This window comes from Macrosteles quadrilineatus, unplaced genomic scaffold, assembly GCF_028750875.1.
Source record: "Macrosteles quadrilineatus isolate MER2022 unplaced genomic scaffold, UCM_ALF_1.0 Scaffold_1__1_contigs__length_201487025, whole genome shotgun sequence".
Classification (NCBI taxonomy): domain Eukaryota; kingdom Metazoa; phylum Arthropoda; class Insecta; order Hemiptera; family Cicadellidae; genus Macrosteles; species Macrosteles quadrilineatus.
This window is the reverse complement of record NW_026542594.1, coordinates 128,105,103-128,127,744: the sequence shown is the minus strand read 5'-3', so window position 1 is coordinate 128,127,744 and position 22,642 is coordinate 128,105,103. Positions and strand designations below refer to the sequence as shown.

General features: G+C 35.8%; 1 protein-coding gene across 1 annotated transcript in view; it reads right to left on the bottom strand.

Annotated features, from left to right (window-relative positions):
• Positions 1-22,642, bottom strand: part of LOC128984632 (oxysterol-binding protein 1-like) — a 53,102-nt gene that overhangs the window by 4,908 nt on the left and 25,552 nt on the right. Inside the window, exons 4-11 of the mRNA XM_054403970.1 lie at positions 20,474-20,639; positions 13,621-13,751; positions 9,638-9,730; positions 7,392-7,494; positions 6,574-6,776; positions 6,081-6,326; positions 4,774-4,921; positions 1,628-1,797 (exon numbers count right to left, since the gene is read on the bottom strand). Coding sequence (XP_054259945.1) covers positions 1,628-1,797; positions 4,774-4,921; positions 6,081-6,326; positions 6,574-6,776; positions 7,392-7,494; positions 9,638-9,730; positions 13,621-13,751; positions 20,474-20,639 — 1,260 coding nt within the window. The remainder of the gene's footprint in view (positions 1-1,627; positions 1,798-4,773; positions 4,922-6,080; positions 6,327-6,573; positions 6,777-7,391; positions 7,495-9,637; positions 9,731-13,620; positions 13,752-20,473; positions 20,640-22,642) is intronic.

Here is a 22,642-nt window from a genome sequence, read left to right as displayed (position 1 = left end):
AGAATCGTTATCGGGGATTGACACATCTGTAATTTATATTAAGTTCCGTTAAACTATCTCCAAAAAGCTCTTATGGGGACCCCTCAGGATTGAGGCCAGTTTGGGTACAGGGTTACACGGTTAAACTGTTAAACTGCGTTTTCCCCCTAGAACTCGTTAAATTAGGCATGTATAAGACATACTATATAAGCCAACAATGATTATTACTTCAAATTAGTGAACCTAGACACCTTTGTGGAATAGTAACTGTACACACAAAAGACAAGATGTCAAGGCTTTGGACCTTTTAAATCCTTAACAAACAAATAGAAATAACCATTACAATTCATGACAGCTCTAAGATATTATTATTTAAAATTCAGTACAATCGTTCACAATAACCACAGAGTATGCACTGTATGAATGAACGTGACTAAAGATACACTTGCACACCACCGGAATCACTGGAAAACTAATTCAAATATTTTACTTAAACTTGGGAGAGTATTTTATTTGGACTCAGGATGGACGAGATTGGATTTTTAGTTTGAGACGAGATAGGATTTTTTATTTATAATAAAATTTTGAGACGAGATCGAGACGGTATTTCCCTTCTGATACATTATGGAAATGGACGTTTGACATTTTAACCTGATTTTGTAACATTTTTACCTGGTATTGTAACATTTTTAAATACCTACTGATTTATGCCATATGACTGGTTAAACACAAAAATAATAATTATAGACAGTAGTATTTAAAATATTTTACTAAAGAAAACATTAGTATTAAAAAAATATTAATTAGGCCAACCTTATAAAAAATATCTCTTCCGCATAGGAAACATGGTGATATCAGTTAGGATATAGTTCAACTTTGAAAAATACCAAATTTATCAGTCTGAAACATCAGTCTTACTGGTTAAGTATGAAATTACAATAGTAGAACTTTGGAAAATACCACATTTATCATTCTAAAACATCAGTCTTACTAGTTATAAAATAACCTAACCATTTTTCAGTCTTGTGTTATTTTTTGAACGATTTTGGAGTGACTTGTTTTGGCTATGTTTACAGTAGTAAAACATGTCTCACACTTCTTACAATTAATACAACTTCTGATTATTTGCGATGTCAAAACAAAAATTTATAAAACAATTAAAGCAGTATTTTCATGTAAAAATCAAATAAATAAGAACGCCTTCGCAAAGGAAACACAACAACGACGCGCTCCTGTATTGCAGGCATTGCATAGACTTTCTGCAGGCGTTTTGAATTTTTTTGTATAATCTGGTCTCGAAAAAATCTCAATCAAAATAAAATCTCGCTTTGTACAACAAGATCTTAAATTCACCGAAAATTTCTCAAAATGCTGAGACCCGTCCATCCCTAATTTAATCACGTGATGACTGATCTCAAATCATTCCCACATATTTTCAGTACCGCTACCTATCCAGCACCAAAGCATGGCAGTGACAATTGTATAAATAGCCTTGATGGCAGGACACTTTTATAGCATATTCCTAAACGTGGGTATTGACTTGAGCTGTGGTGTTAGTTGTCTGACAGAAACTATCTTTGTAGGCAGGACGTCACCCAAATAACAAACATACAGTAACAAGTAGCTAAAGGAGTAAGTATTGACATACCCTGCGTTGCACATCCCTTGTGAAGTAACTGTAAGGGATGTAGCTCAGTTTGCACCTAGTGCCATCCTTATGGTTGAATATCTCCATGTCTCCGTGCTGGTCCAGCCATAGTTTACCCACGATGATATTGTGAACAGTTGTTGTCACCTTCCTCCAGGTATAGTGGTTGCCTATAAAATTTAGTGTTTGAGAAAATGCTATATAAACTTTCCATCAACTATTTTCTTTTGAGTTTGCAAATTTAAAAAATCGTATTAGCGGACCGTGGGACCCCCAAATATAGTGGAATCTTGCATATTTCAAAGGCCAGAGCGATAGTATCCCAAAGCATCTGGAATAACTCCTGATAACTTTAATTGCACATTCAACATTTCAGACCCTTTAATGTTTGCAGGCAGTAGCACAGGCCACCTTTCTTTGTGTATTAGCCCAGCTGCCATCATAATGATGGCTTCTCCACCAGCTCAGAATTATTTTGTTTGTAAGTTGCTCTCTAAGTAACACTACACTAAGTAGAAATTAAAAAAAAATATTTTAAAACACATGCTATTTGGCCATTGATTACTGCTGGCTGTTGGCATTCCAAGTAGTTAGGGGAACTGATATGAAATTAACCTGAGCTGCGTTGAAATCATCGAAGTATATAACACAACTGGAATGCTAGGTACGTGTTCACGAAAGCGCACCGTTGTGGCAGCCTTCCCTCACCATCATGCCGATTTTAGCCAATTCATAGAATAGTGCACCAAGTTGTTAACTCGCTCCTAGCCTTCAATAACAAAGATAAGTACAATAATGTTTATATATTCGTAATCTGCATTAAATGCAGAATATAATGGTATAAATACATTTTACTTTTGATTTGAAATAGAATTTTCATAGTTAAAAAGAGTCAACAATTTTTACATTGTGACATGAAAAAGTTAGTATGGGAGGAAGTATTTTATTTTTGGGCCAGAAGAAAACTTTAAGCGACAAAGTTATAGATGAAGAGATGATTTTTAACATATGATCGAGCAATTTACAATTAAGTGTGTAGTTTGTTTGTAGTATAGTGATTAATAGCGCAACGAGATTGATTTTATGTCGCACCAACCTCCTCAGTTACAGGCTCGTGCCTAGCGTCTAAAAAAATAAAAAAAACCTCCTCAGTCCAGCAACTCTTTATGTTTTTGCTCCTCGATCAATGTAAAGCTAAATAAATTTTTACCTTTTTTAATAGTTGATAGAAGTTAAAGAATACAACTATTCTATGGATGTGATCATATATTTCATTTATTTGCAGAAGATAAATATCAATACCGGTACCGGGCTGCCGCCCATGAATGAAACTGTTAGGGACACTGTTTTACAAAACCATTTGTTTCTCCAATGCTAGGAACATTATGAATGAATGTAAAAAAAATAAGTTAGGTGTAAGGCAGAGATTGAAGAAATTTGTTTTGTTTCACAACATGTAATGCAAACTTTGTACTATATTTAAGCACGATTGTGGGCAGTAAAACATATTCTTAGAAGTACTGTTTATTAATATTAACCAAACCCTTTTCTCTTAAGTGTGATGATATGAATTGTAAAACATATATAGAATAACAATGGCACTCAAAACACTCTTTCACTAATCGTTTCCAACATTATGCAAATACTCTTATTGTCAAAGGAAAACGACTAACAATTTGATTCGTAAATTTATTATTCAATTTTTGTTATTGCCTTTACGTTAAATACTTCCTAGGTTTAGTATTTATGACCTTACCAATTACTTGCTCTAATCTTAATATTTGAAATTTCTCATTGATTACCAAAAAAAGCAGATGGTAAACGATCCCTTGTTACGACTAAACAAAGGGGGATTACCAGTCCCTGTCCCTGTATATTTTAATTTATAGTAACATTTTATGTAAGTAGTTTACCTAGAAGATGATAATACAGTATTTAGTTATGTTACCTGTAATAAAAATGTATTTAATATAACTATTGGTTGTACTCAAAACGTTTCTGGGAGTACCGTAAACGAAAAGTCAGCGGAACCAGGGAGAACGGCCCGCAGCGCGATTTATAAAGAACCTTTTTGCGTTACTAATTACTCCATAACACACGACTAGAACATTTTATTTGAAATTGCTTGGTTATATGCTGAAAATCATCTCATTAGCTAAAATTTTGTCGCTTGAAGTTTGCTTCTGATCAAAAAATTTAAAAAAATCCTCGCTTAGTAACTTTTTTATGTCAAGGTGTGATATTTGTTTAACATTTTCAGTTGTTAAAACTCAAATTACGATTTAAATAAGATTATATTTATACTGTCAGATTCTGCAGTTAATGTAGATTCCGAATATATAACTTTAATTGCAGTCAACCTATTGTATGCACGGCCAGGAGCGTATTAACAACCGCGTGCACGGCTTGAGGAACTGACATATCTGCATCGAGTCCCCCTTTGTGGCGGGGGAAGGTTGCCGAAACGGCGCGTTTTTTATCCCACATCTCCTATCCACCCGGTGTTCCAGTTTATATACTTCGATGGTTGAAATATACCGAGTCCAATAGGCTACAGGGGACAACTTGATCAATTGACACAACTTGATCAATTGACCCAACATAAGAAATAAAAATGGTCTTCCTGATCCCAAAAGTGACATTTGTAAAAAGAGTATTGAATTTACCTAATATTTGTAATTGAGGGAAAAATTATACCCTCAATTTCAGGAATATCAGACAAGTCCAACATCTGTTTAAAGAACAACACACAACAGTACATTATACATAGTGCAAAATTGATGGATAAATTATTGTTTTGAATAGAAAGAAAATATCAGCCACCTGCGATGGCTGCTCCTGCGTGAGGCCATGATAGCGTGATTATGACGCAACTGCAAAATACCGTTTCTTTCATGGTATCTTCCTAAACATGCTAAACCGTTAGGACAACTTCTTGTCAAGTATAGCATAGTTTATTGTCCTCATCAACTATCAGTGTATTAAAAACTAAAAGAAAAACAGAACTTAAACATTAGCACACTGTATGAGAGGCTGATTCAACTTATATCACTTTGATTAAAACAACTGGCCACAGATGGACCATTCAGATGATGTTTACTTCAGTATATAATGTTAATACTTAAACACAATAGTTTACAACCTACCAGACTCTGGAAAGTAACAATGGGCAATACCCATAGGCACGACTTGTAGATATTTTCCTCGGAACTTGGATGTCATTGTGAACTCTTGCCAGCAGACCCACTTCTTTCCCTCACAGTGCTGGGCCACCATTGGTGGGTGGTGGGATACCTGACACAGAAATACACTGTTAGAGCTTATGCTGGAGACGAAGAGTCAAATTGTAAAGAAGAAGTTTTTGGCATTGTTGTGTGAGTAGGATAGAAGTGTTGATGTGATGAAATGCAGAAGACAGTTGCTTTAAATAGGTTGGTTTACTTGATCTAGGGGTGGAAATGTGAGTATTTACAGATAAAGTCACCAGTTCTCCCCCAACTTCTTTCTGGTCCTCTGGGCAATCTTCCCTAGCTGACTGACCCCATTCCCAACCACAGATTGGATATTATTCACAAAAAATTCTATTGAGTACAAATCATAAACACTTCTAGCTAGCTTCCCAGCTTGCAGGGTTTGAATACAAATAAAAAAAAAACACAAAGTTTAAATGTAAACAAATATTGTTAGTTTTCACCCTAAAACAAATAAGAAAAGTTTGGCAGTCTGGTTATGTGACATCCGTTATAAAATTCAAAATATTGTTTTCCATTCCTACAAGTAATCACAAAATAAGGTCTAGCCATGAAAACATTATAAATCTAGTCGTTTTATACTGTACAAAAAAAAGTATTTGTTTGTTTGAATCATTTTTGTTGTGGGCTCATTAAGTATAAATGATTATTGTAGCCAATTTCTGTAATATATATGAAAAATGGTGTATCAATTTTTGGTCTAGTTGCCAAATACTTGCCCCCATGTAACGGTATAATATCATACGATGTTTCAATAAACGGTATTGGGTACAAAACATCACCTGATCACCTCTCCACCTATATCATAACACCATCCATGTCCATCCATTTCTTCACCACAGTCTACTTCCAGCAGTCCAACCCAAACATCGTGGTATGAATGCAAATTGTGTCGTTATTCTGCTCACTCAAGTAGGACTAATGTTATAAGTGTAAACCACGAACACAACATTTATCCTCACGGAAAAGTAAACTCCAGCTTCTTGACATTTCAGGATCTAAAATTGACCATCTCTTCAGGTGGGAAGAAGCCAAGTAGTCTACTACTATGCCACCTGAACTTTGGTCAGGTTCTGAAATATTGTTTAGTTTGTTTTTTGCTAATCAGCAATCACATATGTCTTCAGTACAGTTATCTTACTTCATTAACAGTTTTTATAGAAGAAACGTCTCAAGTACCAAAGGACTTGTGTGAATCTTACTTGTTCGGAAATAGCCCTCCATCCAAGATCATCCCTCCTGTCACACTCGTACGTCTCGCCCAGTAGAGGGTTGAAGGGTTTGCCAGTGCGGTACGCAGTGCTGGAGTAGCTGGACACCGTGAACGCAGCTACATACGCCATCTGCTCTGTAGAATCTGAGCATTCCGCAGCCCTGTCCAACACATCCGCATACTCGTAATCTTCTGTCAACCGCTGCAGCATTGACAACGGTTCTGAGAAGTTCACCTGCGTTGACCAAATTAAAGTATGAACAAAACAAAACAATGTTAAATAATTAGTTTGATGGCAAGCACACGAGATATTTATCTCAACAAAATAACAGTTTTGGTTTGAATGGAATTGATTGTTCAATTAGCTAATCAATAGGCTTATTATTCTGCTTATATGTATTGTGCTTGTATTGTTTTTTGTATTATGTTTTTTTTTTTTTGATTGATTGACATGCCTTTTGAAACCACGGAACAACACTTACAGGCATAGGAATTTTGGAGAGCTCTTTCCCAATGCAATTCTTCATGATGCTCCAGAGATTGAGGGAGCTGTTGGGACGGTCAGGAACCCTGGTCCTACGATGACCTGGTCTAGCGATAGATCTACACAAGGCTTGGGTCTCAGTGAGGACCTCGCTTTCCTGGAGGGGTGAACTGTAAGTAGCTAACTGGAGAGATGAAGTTTCTGTAAACCCCGACATAAACTCGTCAAAATTCCATCCTCTCTAAAAGATTTTATCTCACATTGGCCAATGTGGTAACATTGCATCAGTGTTTATTTCAAAGATGAACAAAGTAAAACCTCAGGGTTTCAACTTAAATAATGCATTGGATATTATAAAACTTGTTAGTTAACTTTTAGCTATGTTATTGGCCTTTTAAATCTGTTTAATTATTCTTCTGTTAGTAGTTGACTACAGGCTTTGCTTTCTTGTTAACTAGTTTTGAATGTTGTTTTTGACTATATTATTTGAAGGAAAATGGGCGCTCTAAATTAATCTATTTGTAACTTATTAGGCCTTATAATTGTAGGCTCTCATTGATGTCAACCATATATGGTGTATTTTTGTTGTTGAAATAAATTCTTGATTCTTGGTTGTCTGTCAAACGTAGTCAAATTTATTAGCACACCAAATAGACTGGCATGATGTTATTTTCATGTCAGATTCAACATCTTTCCTGTTATATTTCTCATTATTTATTCACATTGAATTTGGCGACATTGTTACTGCACAACCAATGTTTTGTGATAGTTAATTATAAACATGCATATACATTTGCAACTCAAAGTTTAATTTACCTTTGGCAGGCTTGATTGGTTGTGAAGGCACTGTTTGTTTTACTTTAGATGGCTTCTTTTCTTTGGTTTTCCTGAGGTTTGATATAAGATGTTTCTTTTTACCCTAAAAAAAGAATTGTGAATATTATTTTTACCTCCAATACATTTTGATATATGGATACAAATTTATAACAATGTACTGATATTATTAAAACCATTGAATACAAAAAATCAAAACTTAACACATTCCTCAGTGTTAGAGGACACTAACAGTGTTTCAAACGAAAAGGCAGATTTTATATTATGTTTATTACTTGGAACCTATTAATCGGCCAAGTACGATTTGTGTAACATTTTTGTATACGCTAATTTCCTTTTTTAACACAGCAATTTGTTTATGTTTGTTAGTCTCTTTCTTTAGACATTACCTTTAGATGTTCGGGGTCATCGGGTGATGGGTTTCTTGCATACATAACCATTTACCACAAACTTCCTATGTCATTCGTAAATTTGTCTGTGCCACGGGGGTTACTCATAAATGATTGTCAGAAGTTGGTTCACTTGAATAATTGGTTCTCATTTTGCTAATTCCAAACAAAATATGATTTTTCTCGAGGAGACGTAATTTTTCCAATTACAAGAATGTAGTGAAAACAAAACTTTGTATTTGAAAGTAATAAAAGGCAATCAGCTGATACGAAAATGATAATCCATCCAATGCCATTTGGATCATACTTGGTTGATTATCGATTAACAGGCACCAAGCAATCAACATATCAAATCTGCCCATTCATTTTTAAACACCCTGTACAGAACAAAACCAGGAAAAAACTATTAAAAAAACATAAACATAGTAAAAACCAAAAATAGAAGTTTCTATTAAATGCCTGAATTTTCTGTTGAGGATCATTGTGCCCACACGAAGCGATGGATTTTGGCCTTACTTTCTAATTATTTACTATTGTGACAAAAAGTCCCAAAACTATCCTCCGTCTAAAGTACAGTATACTCCCGATTAACCGAGGTTGTTGGGACCGAGACTACCTCGGTTACCAAGAATCTCGGATAACACAGAGGTCGCATAGATTTTAAAGTTAGGTTATGGTACCTTATTATGAAGTCAAATACTTGTAAAATATATCTTTAAACAACACATAGCAAATGAAAAATGATAATAATTTTATTTTGATGTAACCTTTTTTTCAAATAACGTAGTATCGTTAAAGAAAAGAAATGACACAACAAATATGTTAAACACTTTTTAATCATCTTGAAAACTTTAAGTACAGTAGGCCTAACCTATTATTAGAATTATGATAAACCAATACACACTAAATTTGTTAAAACAAAACCCTATAGTGGATCTTTGTAGTTTTAAAAGCATAAAATTACATTTTGTTTAAGTTTGACCCAACTTGACACAATCATGTCTACATCAAAACATCGTAATGAAGAAGACTGACTGACAATGCTATTGTTAATGTTCTGCAGACGGCTGGCATGGCTCGTCCAGTCCAGTTTGCCATCGGTAGCCAGCCAACCCAGTTCTGTGGGATTTTAATTTTTAAGGTTATTGCGGTTCATTCTAGCGTTAAAATAATATGTATTGGTTATTCCGAGTAATGAATTCATTTCAATAAATCTCAAATTAATTACTATTTTTGCTCTTCTTTGAATAGAAACATTTTATAATAAAGCAGTTAAGTTTTTATTTTTTTTATAATTTAAAAAATTATATTGTCATATTGAAAATAAAAATAAATATTTAGACCAAAAAACAACCTCGGATATCCCGAGGGCTCGGATAACCGGGACTCGGATAATCGGGAGTGTAGTGTAACATTTCCATCTACACCATGGATTTGGCAAACCTGTAGAGAAGTGCAAACAGTCAAGACGGTTACAGTTAAGAGTCAAGGTGGGGTGTTCAAACAAGTGATATACAAGTGATGGGATTCACATCCAAGGAAGCTAGGCACTAGCCTGGAACCATTTTCATATTAACTCAGAGAGTCACAGCATTATCACTTGGATAAAATCTACTGGTGATTGGCAGGATTTGAAACTCAAGGAGTTAGGTCACAGTACGGAGAAGCAGAGAGGTGATGGAGTGAGTTGATCCAAAGGACAACAGGGGAATCTTGGAAGATGTATGAGGAGGAATGGATAGCCTTAGAGCAGGTTTTAGATATATTTAGAAATTAATGCACATCATTAATTCTTATTCTATTCTCTTGAAAAGAGATATAATAGTTTGATGGTGATACCTGGGTAGAAGCCTCAGGATTGGTCTTTTGTTCATTTTGTTCATCAACGTCACTACTCGAGCCAGATGCTTCATCCCCCTGAGTGTCAAGAAGCTGAAATAACATCAGATGTTTTATTTTTTTTTTAATTCTTGATTTCTATTTTAGGAATGTATTAACACACACAGTACTGGGTGGTGATAAACCAGACATGCAGAGGAGTGATGGCTGGGAGGGAATGTGTAAACACACTCAGTACTGGGTGGTGATAAACCAGACATGCAGAGGAGCGACGGCTGGGAGGGAATGTGTAACACACTCAGTACTGGGTGGTGATAAACCAGACATGCAGAGGAGTGACGGCTGGGAGGGAATGTGTAACACACTCAGTACTGGGTGGTGATAAACCAGACATACAGAGGAGTGACGACTGGGAGGGAATGTGTAACACACTCAGTACTGGGTGGTGATAAACCAGACATGCAGAGGAGTGACGACTGGGAGGGAATGTGTAACACACTCAGTACTGGGTGGTGATAAACCAGACATGCAGAGGAGTGACACCTAGGAGGGAATGTGTAAACACACTCAGTACTGGGTGGTGATAAACCAGATATACAGAGGAGTGACACCTAGGAGGGAATGTGTAAACACACTCAGTACTGGGTGGTGATAAACCAGATATACAGAGGAGTGACACCTAGGAGGGAATGTGTAAACACACTCAGTACTGGGTGGTGATAAACCAGACATGCAGAGGAGTGACGACTGGGAGGGAATGTGTAACACACTCAGTACTGGGTGGTGATAAACCAGACATGCAGAGGAGTGACACCTAGGAGGGAATGTGTAACACACTCAGTACTGGGTGGTGATAAACCAGACATGCAGAGGAGTGACACCTAGGAGGGAATGTGTAAACACACTCAGTACTGGGTGGTGATAAACCAGATATACAGAGGAGCGACGGCTGGGAGGGAATGTGTAACACACTCAGTACTGGGTGGTAATAAACCAGACATGCAGAGGAGTGACGGCTGGGAGGGAATGTGTAAACACACTCAGTACTGGGTGGTGATAAACCAGATATACAGAGGAGCGACGGCTGGGAGGGAATGTGTAACACACTCAGTACTGGGTGGTAATAAACCAGACATGCAGAGGAGTGACGGCTGGGAGGGAATGTGTAAACACACTCAGTACTGGGTGGTGATAAACCAGACGTGCAGAGGAGTGACGGCTGGGAGGGAATGTGTAAACACACTCAGTACTGGGTCGTGATAAACCAGACATGCAGAGGAGTGACGGCTGGGAGGGAATGTGTAAACACACTCAGTACTGGGTGGTGATAAACCAGACATGCAGAGGAGTGACGGCTGGGAGGGAATGTGTAAACACACTCAGTACTGGGTGGTGATAAACCAGACATGCAGAGGAGTGACTCCTAGGAGGGATTGTGTAAACACACTCAGTACTGGGTGGTGATAAACCAGACATGCAGAGGAGTGACGGCTGGGAGGGAATGTGTAAACACACTTAGTACTGGGTGGTGATAAACCAGACATGCAGAGGAGTGACGGCTGGGAGGGAATGTGTAAACACACTCAGTACTGGGTGGTGATAAACCAGACATGCAGAGGAGTGACGGCTGGGAGGGAATGTGTAAACACACTCAGTACTGGGTGGTGATAAACCAGATATACAGAGGAGTGATGGCTGGGAGGGAATGTGTAAACACACTCAGTACTGGGTCGTGATAAACCAGACATACAGAGGAGTGACGGCTGGGAGGGAATGTGTAAACCCACTCAGTACTGGGTGGTGATAAACCAGACATGCAGAGGAGTGACGGCTGGGAGGGAATGTGTAAACACACTCAGTACTGGGTCGTGATAAACCAGACATGCAGAGGAGTGACGGCTGGGAGGGAATGTGTAAACACACTCAGTACTGGGTGGTGATAAACCAGACATGCAGAGGAGTGACGGCTGGGAGGGAATGTGTAAACACACTCAGTACTGGGTGGTGATAAACCAGACATGCAGAGGAGTGACTCCTAGGAGGGATTGTGTAAACACACTCAGTACTGGGTGGTGATAAACCAGACATGCAGAGGAGTGACGGCTGGGAGGGAATGTGTAAACACACTTAGTACTGGGTGGTGATAAACCAGACATGCAGAGGAGTGACGGCTGGGAGGGAATGTGTAAACACACTCAGTACTGGGTGGTGATAAACCAGACATGCAGAGGAGTGACGGCTGGGAGCAAATGTGTAAACATTCTCAGTACTGGGTGGTGATAAACCAGACATGCAGAGGAGTGACGCCTAGGAGGGATTGTGTAAAAAAAATTCTATAGCCTAAATTGATATATTGCTTTCCTAAAAATATTTGCAATTTAAATATTACACTCATCACAACTTGATAACACTTTAAATTGAGTTTTTTTTATTTATGTTAAATTAAGTCTGTTATAGGCCTACTGTCTAAAGTAATATTTATGACACCAAATAGGGACATTATTATATGGTTTGTATTGTATAATTCAGTTTAACAAAGTGTTTTTCAGGACTAACTTAAAGTCCCTGTTTGCGAAAACAGCTCAAAGAAAATAATTGTTTTCAAGCTCTAAATTTACTTCACCTAGCTCTCAATCAGCTCTCTATTGCCTCTAACTTATGCATTAGTGCGAGGGGCGGGAATTCTCGTCCCGCCGTACCGACACCACTGGTGCAGGGCGGGAAATGTCATCCTCCTTGCATAACAACAACCTTGCTTCAGTGTGAGCTCAGCTTCTCACGGGGAACATTTTTTTACCGATTGCTGCTTATTCTGCAGTTTTATACTTCAATCCAGTATAATTTGTTTTCAGATATGACTATTTTATCTGTGGAAGCGATTTTTCTAAATTTAACGTAGTGTGGGGTTTTGGCTTTGAATTAGTGAAATGGAATGGAATAATGATAATAGTTACTGCAGTGAAGCTTTATGGAAGTTACCTAACCTCAAAATTGTGCTTGACACCTTTTTGCAATATTTTTTTTATCCGGATTTTTCGTCCCTGCTTTTTCCCTCCATTTTGCAATACTGAGAGCCCTCTTTTTAGTGTTGATATCTGTTGGGTTCTTGTAAAACTACATACACAATGGCTGAAACGCAGCATATGTTATAATATGCCTTTCCTATTTTATGAAACTAAATTTAAACATTTTTGCACACTCATCTACACAGCTCATTGGCTGCTCCCGCCAACACCAGCGAACGTGTTGAATCAGTTATTTACATTGTTGAACAATCTAACTGCAAACAGAAATATGCATCATTACGTCGTGATGAAAAGTATCGTTCATAACTTGCATCAAACGAGATTTTCAGTCACTCACTCCAATTAATCCCGTCATCGGATTCACTGACACGAGGCGCAAGTGTAATTTGGTGTTCCTGTATTTGGCTTTGCCTCACACATGAAATCCGAGGGTGCATCAGAAAATTCCTCTTTTGGTACTTGTAATGAATTATAATATTTTATTTTCTATATAAAATTTAAAAAAATATTATTTTTATTTTATTAAGACCATTTTTATTACAAAATTAAAGTTTCTCTAATAGTAGCTTTCCTACTTCAGTTGTACCTTACAGTCACAACAATCAGTACTCCCAATCAAAAAGCAAGGAGTTGCTTTAAATGATTTTAATATATTTCACTTATTTGAAGTATGAAATTCTGAAATATCCTATTGAAAATCTATGGTGTTTAATTAATAAATATTGTATTTATATAGATGATATTAAAATGTAACCATAAAATTTTCAATCAACCGACAGTAAGCCAGATATGGGAAGGTGTTTTTTGGATTAAAAATAGTTTTTATGTGCAGTCTTTGTCACATTGATTAAAAGTTCAAAGATAATCTTTTACAACCATACCATTACTGTAATCTTGATGTAGAAGTTTGAAGTGAAATAACACATTTATAAACATTAAGTAACAACACATAAATACCTGAGGCAAGGGTTTGGTAGGTTTTTCCATAGGTGGAACTAATGAAAGATGAGAGTTTTGTTTCTGGTCACTTTCGGCGTCGAAAAATTGCGCTCCATCTTCGTCCTCTTCATCTGATGAAGCTGACAAACCTGGATGGTTAAAAAAGCACTCTATATCAAGTCTAAAAGATGAAGGCAGTCTATCAAAATTCAATGATTAAATATGTCTATTAATTTTATTTTAGTGTGATAAGGGATGGAGGAGATTGGATTTTTAGTTCGAGACGAGTTGAGACGGGATTATTATTTCTCATAAAATTTCAAAACGAGGTCAAGATGGGGTTTCCCTTCTCATACATAACGGGAAATGCACGTTCAACAATTTTACCTGATGTTGTAACATTTTAAAATACCTACTGATTTATGACAGACAACTGGTAAAATACAAAAATAAAAATAATAATAGACAAGAATATTTTTAATCTTTCATAAAAAAACATTAATAAAAAACGTCAATATTAAAACAAATATTAACATTAGAAATAACTCTTCCGTATAGGAAACATGCTGGATGATATCAGTTAGGATATAGTTCAACTTTGAAAAATACAAAATTTAACAGTCTGAAACATAAGTCTTACTAGTTAAGTATTAAATTACAATAGTAGAACTTTTAAAATACCAAATGTATCATTCTAAAACATCAGTCTTACTAGTTAAGTATCAAGCAACAATTTTTCAGTATTCTGTTATTTTTAGAATGATTTTGGAGTGAATGTTTTGGCTATGTTTACAGTAGTAAAACCTGTCTCATACTGCTTACACCAAAACTTTTCATTATTTTCTATATCAAAACCAAAAATTATAAAACAATTAAAGCAATATTTACATGCAAAAATAAATTAAATAAGAACACCTTCATAAAGGAGACGCAACAGCAACGCGCTTATGTATTGCGGACATTGCACTGACTTTCTGCAGGCGTTTTTAACGTCTTTTTACAATCTCATCTCAAAAAAATCTCAAACAAAATAAAATCTGATTTCGTAGAACAATATTTAAAATTTCCTGAAAATTTCTCGACATTTCGAGACTTGTCCATTCCTAAGTGTAATGTAGTTAGACTTTTAGACAACTCTACTTATAAGTCCGAAGTCTCCAAGCTTGGGAAAAACACTAGAGATCCAACTATTTTACCTTGAAAAAAATAAATATCCTTTGTGAAAACGAGCTTTAAAAACACAATATCTATCAGTATTAAATTTATAGTATACAGTAGTCCCTTGCTAATTCGTACGCTCCAGAGTATTCTCTCTCTAAAATGTCATATCTTTATTATTAGTAAGTATGTAATTTCATACAAAAGTACAGTACAGTAGATACTTAAACAACACCAAATTGTACTGCACTTCAATATTAAATTATATAGATTGCATTAATTAGCTTACAATCACTTAATAGTAGGTACAGTAATCACCGACTTGCACCACTACAGTACTGGCAAGCTGCAACAAATCAGTTGCAAAACAAGAAACACTCGTACTCGCCACCTGCTCTGTTGTTGTTGATGTTAACATTTTCCAAGAACATCATCTGTCTTGTATTAAACGGTCTTATTTAATTGTGACACAAATTCACTAATTCAAATTGTCTTAATGGTTTTAATTTCTCCTAAATCCGGCTGCCCGTTTTAGCGGGATTATCAAGGAATTCGGCATGAATATTATAATTAGTATGAATATTAATATGAATTGAAGATGACTTACAATTAAATATTCACTAAAAGTATCTTGAATAAAATGACAAGAAACACTGAAAAAGTATAAAAAGTCCTTGGTGTAAAACAGAGTTATGTAACAACAGAGGTATTGTAGCATAATGTGAATTACATTTTACACTGGGGAAATAAAATGCAATGCATAATGTGTTAAGGTATTTTCCAGGTGTTTTCTTTTTTTCAGGTGTTTTCGTTGCTGTCAAATTTAATTTGATAATACAAGGGCCGTTTGTGCGTAGAACTTCATAGTTCGCATGTACGCCGCAACAAGGCTCCTAGCCGCTTACTGGAATTTTGTTAACAGAACGGCGCCATTTGCAGCTCTGTTGCTGACGTGTACACTCTGCTATGAGTTTATAAAACTTTTTTAAAATTATTGAATCTGCCGCAACATGCAATATAAGATCAGTGATATGATTTTTTGACTGCAATAAACATGTCAGCTTCAGACATTCATTGCCAGATGACAGAAGAAGATGGCCCTAATGCAATGATAGAGGGTAAAGAGCAGCAATATGATAGGGAGTTTGAAAATGACCGTGAAAATGTCCATTTTGGAAGGAATTTGCTGATCTTTATAACAGTAGGGTGTTAAATAATATTTGACTTGAACTAGAGTCCGTCATTGAGAATTTAAAAACCTTCTGAGAATGAGGTGTTTGAAAATAGCATACTGTCAAAACATGTTAATATCTCAGTTTCAGCGTTGTTAAAATGAATTCAAATCACAAGTCATAAGTCATAAGTATTTTATTGCATAAAACATTCTTCATTACAAAGGCAATGGTGAACAGATGCATGGTCAATCAATAAGTTATAAAAACTAAAAGTAATAAGTTACAACAAAATACAACAAGAACAGCACAATTGAGAGAAAGTTACCAATTCAAAGAAGTTAGAAAAAAGACAAATTTAAATGAAGATCTTGAAGCAATATCAGAGAAAAAAACAATTAAAAACCTCTTCCACTGACACAGGTGAAAATTCACTTAAATATTTTGTCTTACATGAAGGGCTGTCTTTGATAAAAGAAAAATCAGCTTTAGGAACTTTTAATAAGTCAACAGTGTTAATAAAATGATTGTTAAAACTTTGAGTGATTTTTTGAGGATTTGAAATTATCTTATTGTTTATTTTTAAGGTAATAGGTTCACTAATTTTATTACAATGAATACCCATTTCTCTTTTAACAACTAGCCCAGGCAAATTAGACATATGCTCCCCAAAAAATCGTCTAAAGCTGGAAAGTGTTTTAATACCTTTTGGGGGTCCCAAATAAGACTCCTGTGAGTTTGCGACGTATTCTGACGTCTGCTTAAGTTTTGGGAGTCGAAAAACTATGAATAATTTGTATTTTTTTCAGTTTTTCGCTTATAACTCCTAAATAACGAATCCTAAGGAAAATGTTGTTCAAAGGTGTCTTTTAGTGCGTTAAATTCCGCGTCGATTGATGTTAAATACGTCAAAATCAAGCTAGCCGTTTAGCCGCTGTAGCTTTTCAAAGGTGGGATATTTTCATCAACATGGCCAAAAGGTTGATTATTTGACCAGTTTTCGTCTTACAACTCCTAAACGACGCATGCTATACGAAAATGCGCCTGTAGTTAGTTTGGAAAACACAAAATTTTGCGTAGAATTATGATTATGAATGACTAGAAAACGGTTTAATTCATGGTTATCATCCAGAGGTTTATCCAAGAATGTGTGAAGGGAAGGGTAGCAAGACCCCCTATGCAATTTTAAATCTAATATTGTTGAGGGGGTTACAAAAATTCTAGGATTCGTCCTAAGCTTCCACTTATACGATCCCATCTCTGGACACTCCGGAATGATGTTGAGCGATTCTAATATATAATAAGATATTACAACGAGAAAGATTTTATTAGATATAGAAAAAATGTTATTTTTTAGCTTAATAAACGAAAGATGATAATGGGACGGATGTACATAGTTTTACTATGTATTTAGCCTATTAAAAAAACGATTGGGATTTTTCGTAGATTTTACCATATAACTTTTCTACTTCTCATCATTGGAATCTTAAGAATAAGGATTCATTCTTTGCTCTTATTTGTCTTGCCACAAATGGTGACATTCGGTGACAGACAGTAGTGCATTATATCCCTGCATTTCATATGGAGCGAGAAAATGTAAACCTTTTCAACATGTACACGATGGTCGAGATAGGTAGACGGAGTTGAGAAGTTCTTGTCGAACCGGTGGATTAGCCGTAGTGATGGGAGTTAACCCATTGACGTTAATTTTCCATACCATCTCTCTGAATTATAAGTACAATTTTAAATCAGCTCTAAAGGATTGGTGGATGAGCAGCCCCTTTTGTTAGAATCAAAGTCAAAATTAGTTGAAAGTGTCCTCTAGAAGAGACCAACCCTTACTTGATTTGGATATTTTCTGCTCCCAACCATGTATAGGGCCAACCTGCTTCTGCAACTTCGCCAAGCGTTGTAACCCGTCAGAACACAGTGAGATCCAAATTGATTGGAGTAAACAGCATGAGTAGTTTTAGGCTACATGAATAGTTAGATTTTCGACTCTTCTACATCACGCTTTCTTCGTCAAACTGCGCTAGTGGGCACGGACCTATTTTTAATCCAAAATATGATTCGAATTGAGGCTTGGATTTAATGTGGAATATCACGTGTTGACTGAGGGGGCAGATTCTTCTTTAACCTTTGCTGTTGCCATCACAGCTCGCGATTAATGTCACCACTTCCTTTTATTCTGCACAGTTTATGGTCATTATAGGCTTGCCTATTTACGATTTTCTTGCAAGCTGTGCCTTTCCATTATGCTTTATACATATCTCGCGTTGATGCTATCATAAGGGATAACTGCTGAGCTGATTGACATGAGTGAACTATTTTCAGTAAATGGATCGTGACACTGGAACCATTTGATGAATTTCTTTTTGATCCCACCGTATCCATGGAGTTTATCTTGTCAACTTGCTGATAATATGTTGAAGAGGTGATCCCACAATATACCTTAACTTGATGGGCATTCACTGCGATGGGCCTGCCAGCGAACCATCGGGCTAGGTCCACATCATTGATTCCCCTATCTCGGAAAAAGCTCTCCACAGTAAGATGTTGCTCTCATGAGCACTTACTTGTTCATAGGCCATGCTGCACGATCCATGACGTCACATTAGTGGATAGATTCACTGCCATATCCCCTATGGTTTTGGTAATTAGGCTGGTTGTTTGCCAGATTTCAATGGTAAGATTTTAAACTTGACAAGCATCTGATCTAGTGTTAACAATCAATAGCGGTTAAATGGTGAAGCCGATCTTAATGAATTGGAAAACATTCTACGCCGACAATTAATTATCTTCAAACTAACTACAGGAACATTTTTTCTATAGCATGCGTTAGAAGATGTAAGCCAAAAACTGAAAGATGAATACAGGGATAGATCGTATATAATGGGTGGTTGGGATGAATCCTAGAATTTTCGGAACCTCAGACAACAATATTAGACTTAAAATTACATAGGGGGTCTTACTATCTTCACACCGTATTAGATAAACATCTAGATGACCATCATGGAATAAACCACTATCTAATAATTCATAATCCATTTAAGGACAGGATCTATGTTGTTACCAATTTTATTAAAATTTCCCAACTTTAACTTTAATACTTTTTTCAATTAAATAGCGTCCATACAAAGTAGGTAACAATCAATTGCCGTTATTGATTAATAAAAAAAAACATTATACGCAGAATTTTGTGTTTTCCAAACTAACTACAGGTGCATTTTTGTACAGCATGCGTCGTTTAGGAGTTTTAAGCCGAAAACTGGTCAAATAATCAACCTTTTGGCCATGTTGATGAAAATATCCCACCTTTGAAAAGCTACAGCGGCTAAACGGCTAGCTTGATTTTGACGTATTTAACATCAATCGACGCGGAATTTAACGCACTAAAAGACACCTTTGAACAACATTTTCCTTAGGATTCGTTATTTAGGAGTTATAAGCGAAAAACTGAAAAAAGTGCAAAATTTTCATAGTTTTTCGACTCCCAAAACTTAAGCAGACGTCAGAATCCGTCGCAAACTCACAGGAGTCTTATTTGGGACCCCCAAAAGGTATTAAAACACTTTCCAGCTTTAGACGATTTTTTGGGCAGCACACCCTATATTTGATCTAATTTGCCTGGACTAAACAGCCCATGTATTTTTATTCTTTTGGTGCAGAACTGTCTATTCAGTTTGTTGGGTAGAGACAACAGCAGAGCATTATGATCAGAAAAAGAGGTATTGATGTTACACAATTGGCCTTTCCCAAAATTTACACTAGTCAGAATATTATCAATGCAAGAAACAGTGGTATTAGTTATTCTGGTTGGATATCTGTTATTGATTACAAAGCCAAATTCATTTACAACTGTTTGAAAGTATTCAGAGCTCTTGTCTTTTTTTAAAAGATTGATATTAAAGTCAGAGGCAATTACGACTTTCTTAAATCTAATTTCTTTTTCTAGTGTTTGAAGTAAAAATCTAAACTTATCCAAAAACAATTTTGACATAGAGTAACCAGGAACTGTATACAGTGAGTCTTTTTTTTAGGACAAATTTAACAGTTTGTGCTTTACTCTTATATATACCAGAGGACAGGCAATCTTTTTCAAATATATTAATTGAAAAATAAAAAATATATACGTCTAATAACACTTGTAATAATATATTTACACTAATACTGTTGACTTACAAGACGGTAAATACATATAAAACTTGGTAAGTGGTGTTCACCACTTGCCAACTTTTATATGTATTTACCGTCTTGTAAGTCAACAGTATAAGTGTAAATATATTATTACAAGTGTTATTAGACGTATATATTTTTGCTTTTTTCAGGTAATTTAATAACACGTACGATGCTGATCAAGAAGTTAAATATATTAATATATTTAGTTAATATAGCTTTTAATTTGGTTAAATAACAAGAAAAAAATTGTTAACTCAAAACATTTGCAAAATGAACTGGACAGAGACGTACCATAAAGTTGTCTTCAGTTCTTTGTCAGATGATAAATCTCTAAGGTAGAATGTTTAATCAACGTTACTCACTTGCTTGCATTTGATGCGTTTTAGCCGCTTGCTCCAAGATGTTTTGTTGTCTTGCTAATTGTTCTATGATTTCCTCCAGGCGCTGCCTTTGGTCTTGTTCATGCTGCAACATCTTCTGCCACTTCTGACCCTGGGATTGAGCCAAATCTAGGAATTCCGCGCAAGCCTGTTGAAAATCAACGAAGCACCTTGAGCAATGGTACAAAAATTATACGAGTCATAATTACTGTATTGTCATTAGGGAATAAAAACCACAATGGAGAACTTGAAGAAATGAGAGAATGTTTTCCTTCAACCTATCTTGGCCATGTAGGGGAGAGTTGGACAAAACGGGACGGTTGGGCAAAACGGGATACCCTACGTTTTAGCGATACTAGTGCTACAATCTAGCGGGAAAGCATAGGTTTTAGCTCTTGGCATTCTCAGTTGAACACGGAAGGCCAGAATTCAGTTTGCTTGAGTTATGATGTTTCAAAGTTTTGTACTGAGTTTTCGGCCAAAATCGTTGGTTTTTGATTGACAATCTTCTTGATATAGTGTCTGTGTGTGAAAGAATGCAATTTTGGTAGCATTATGTTTTGTTTGCTGTTTATTTCCGAATATCTTTATGTTATCACCTTGTAGTTTTGCTGCTTAGTTCTGGCAGCAGCCATATTTGATTCAAAATGTGTCAGGGTTAGACAAAACGGGATGGTTTTGAGTTGGACAAAACGGGATAGGCATTTTTAGAGTTGGAGCTGGAAGAAAGAGAAAGGAATGAAAAAGAAAATGCCAGAATAGTTAAAATTAGAGAAAAGGCTAATAAAAAGGGACTGTTTTATATAAAAAAAAGAAAATTTAAAAAATCAAACGGATAACAAAAGGAAAGAACCAAGAAAATGTTACCAAATCATCCCTGTTCAACAAATACAAAGGTCCATTGCACAGGAAAAGTCCTCCTCATCTGTAGATGAAGAAGATCAAGGAAAATCAACTTCATTTGGTTTTTAAACGATAACCGCTTACTTTTTAAAATATTTTTTTTAGATTTGATGATAAACATATAACATAGAAATTCCTATCCCGTTTTACCCAACCATGGTTGGGTAAAATGGGATGTGTAAGGGTTTAGGAAATGTATATATATATACATGTATAACGTATTGTAAATTTCAAAACAGTGTTTATATGATGAAATATAACAAATATACTACACTTTCATCTACCATTTTCAGATTTTTCATTAATCCCTTTTTTTAATAAAATAAAAAAATAATGGTATCCCGGTTTGCCCTACTTTCCCCTACAGGTAATAAAAACTTGTTAATGAGGTTGAAGGTCTCTTTAAAACTTGCATTTACCTGCTCACGTAGGCTTTGGGCCATGGTGATTGCATGTTGTTGGTGTTTGGAACCATTGACTTTTAAATACTGAAGTAGACATCCCATCTATATGAACCAGCTGAAGGACATTTTATTTCAAAATAACACGGTTCAATAAGCTACTCACAGAATGCGTTACAATCTAAAATTCTATTTTTTCATTTGGTTTATGTAACTGGAATACGGTGGTTGATTTGACATGAAAAATGCAAGAGCTTACAATAAGTAATCCCATTAGTTTGGCTTGGTGTAAAAGTTGGGGTATTCGAAAGAAATTAGTAATTTACAACTATTGGTGATTCAATTCAACAACGTTCATTTTGATTATAAAACTGAAAAACTTTAACATGGGGATGTAATATCTTAATCTATCAACTGTCAAAGATGGAACGTATGAATCAGGATGTGAGACAGTTTAGTACAAGAATGAAATAAACAAATAGATTTTAGTAGCGGCACCAGGACTCGAACCCACGACATCCCTACCTTGGAATCGTATCAGCCACCAACATATCAAACAGAAGTAAATTACAAGTTATATACAGAAAAAAAACAAGGGACCTTGGCAAATTTATAAATAAAAAAACAGCTGTTGATTGAGAATACAAGAATCACGCTAATCCGACATCGACTAGTTTGACTCCTCGCTTAATCCAACCGCAACCGACCATATCGGTTTTATGTTAACTCAGTAATATCATTTCCCATCTTTAATCCCGTGGTCACACAGACACATCATCATCGAGATATCAGGATTTTGCCACAACTACGGCTTCTGACTTATTTGATTACTTCAGTATTCTCATTT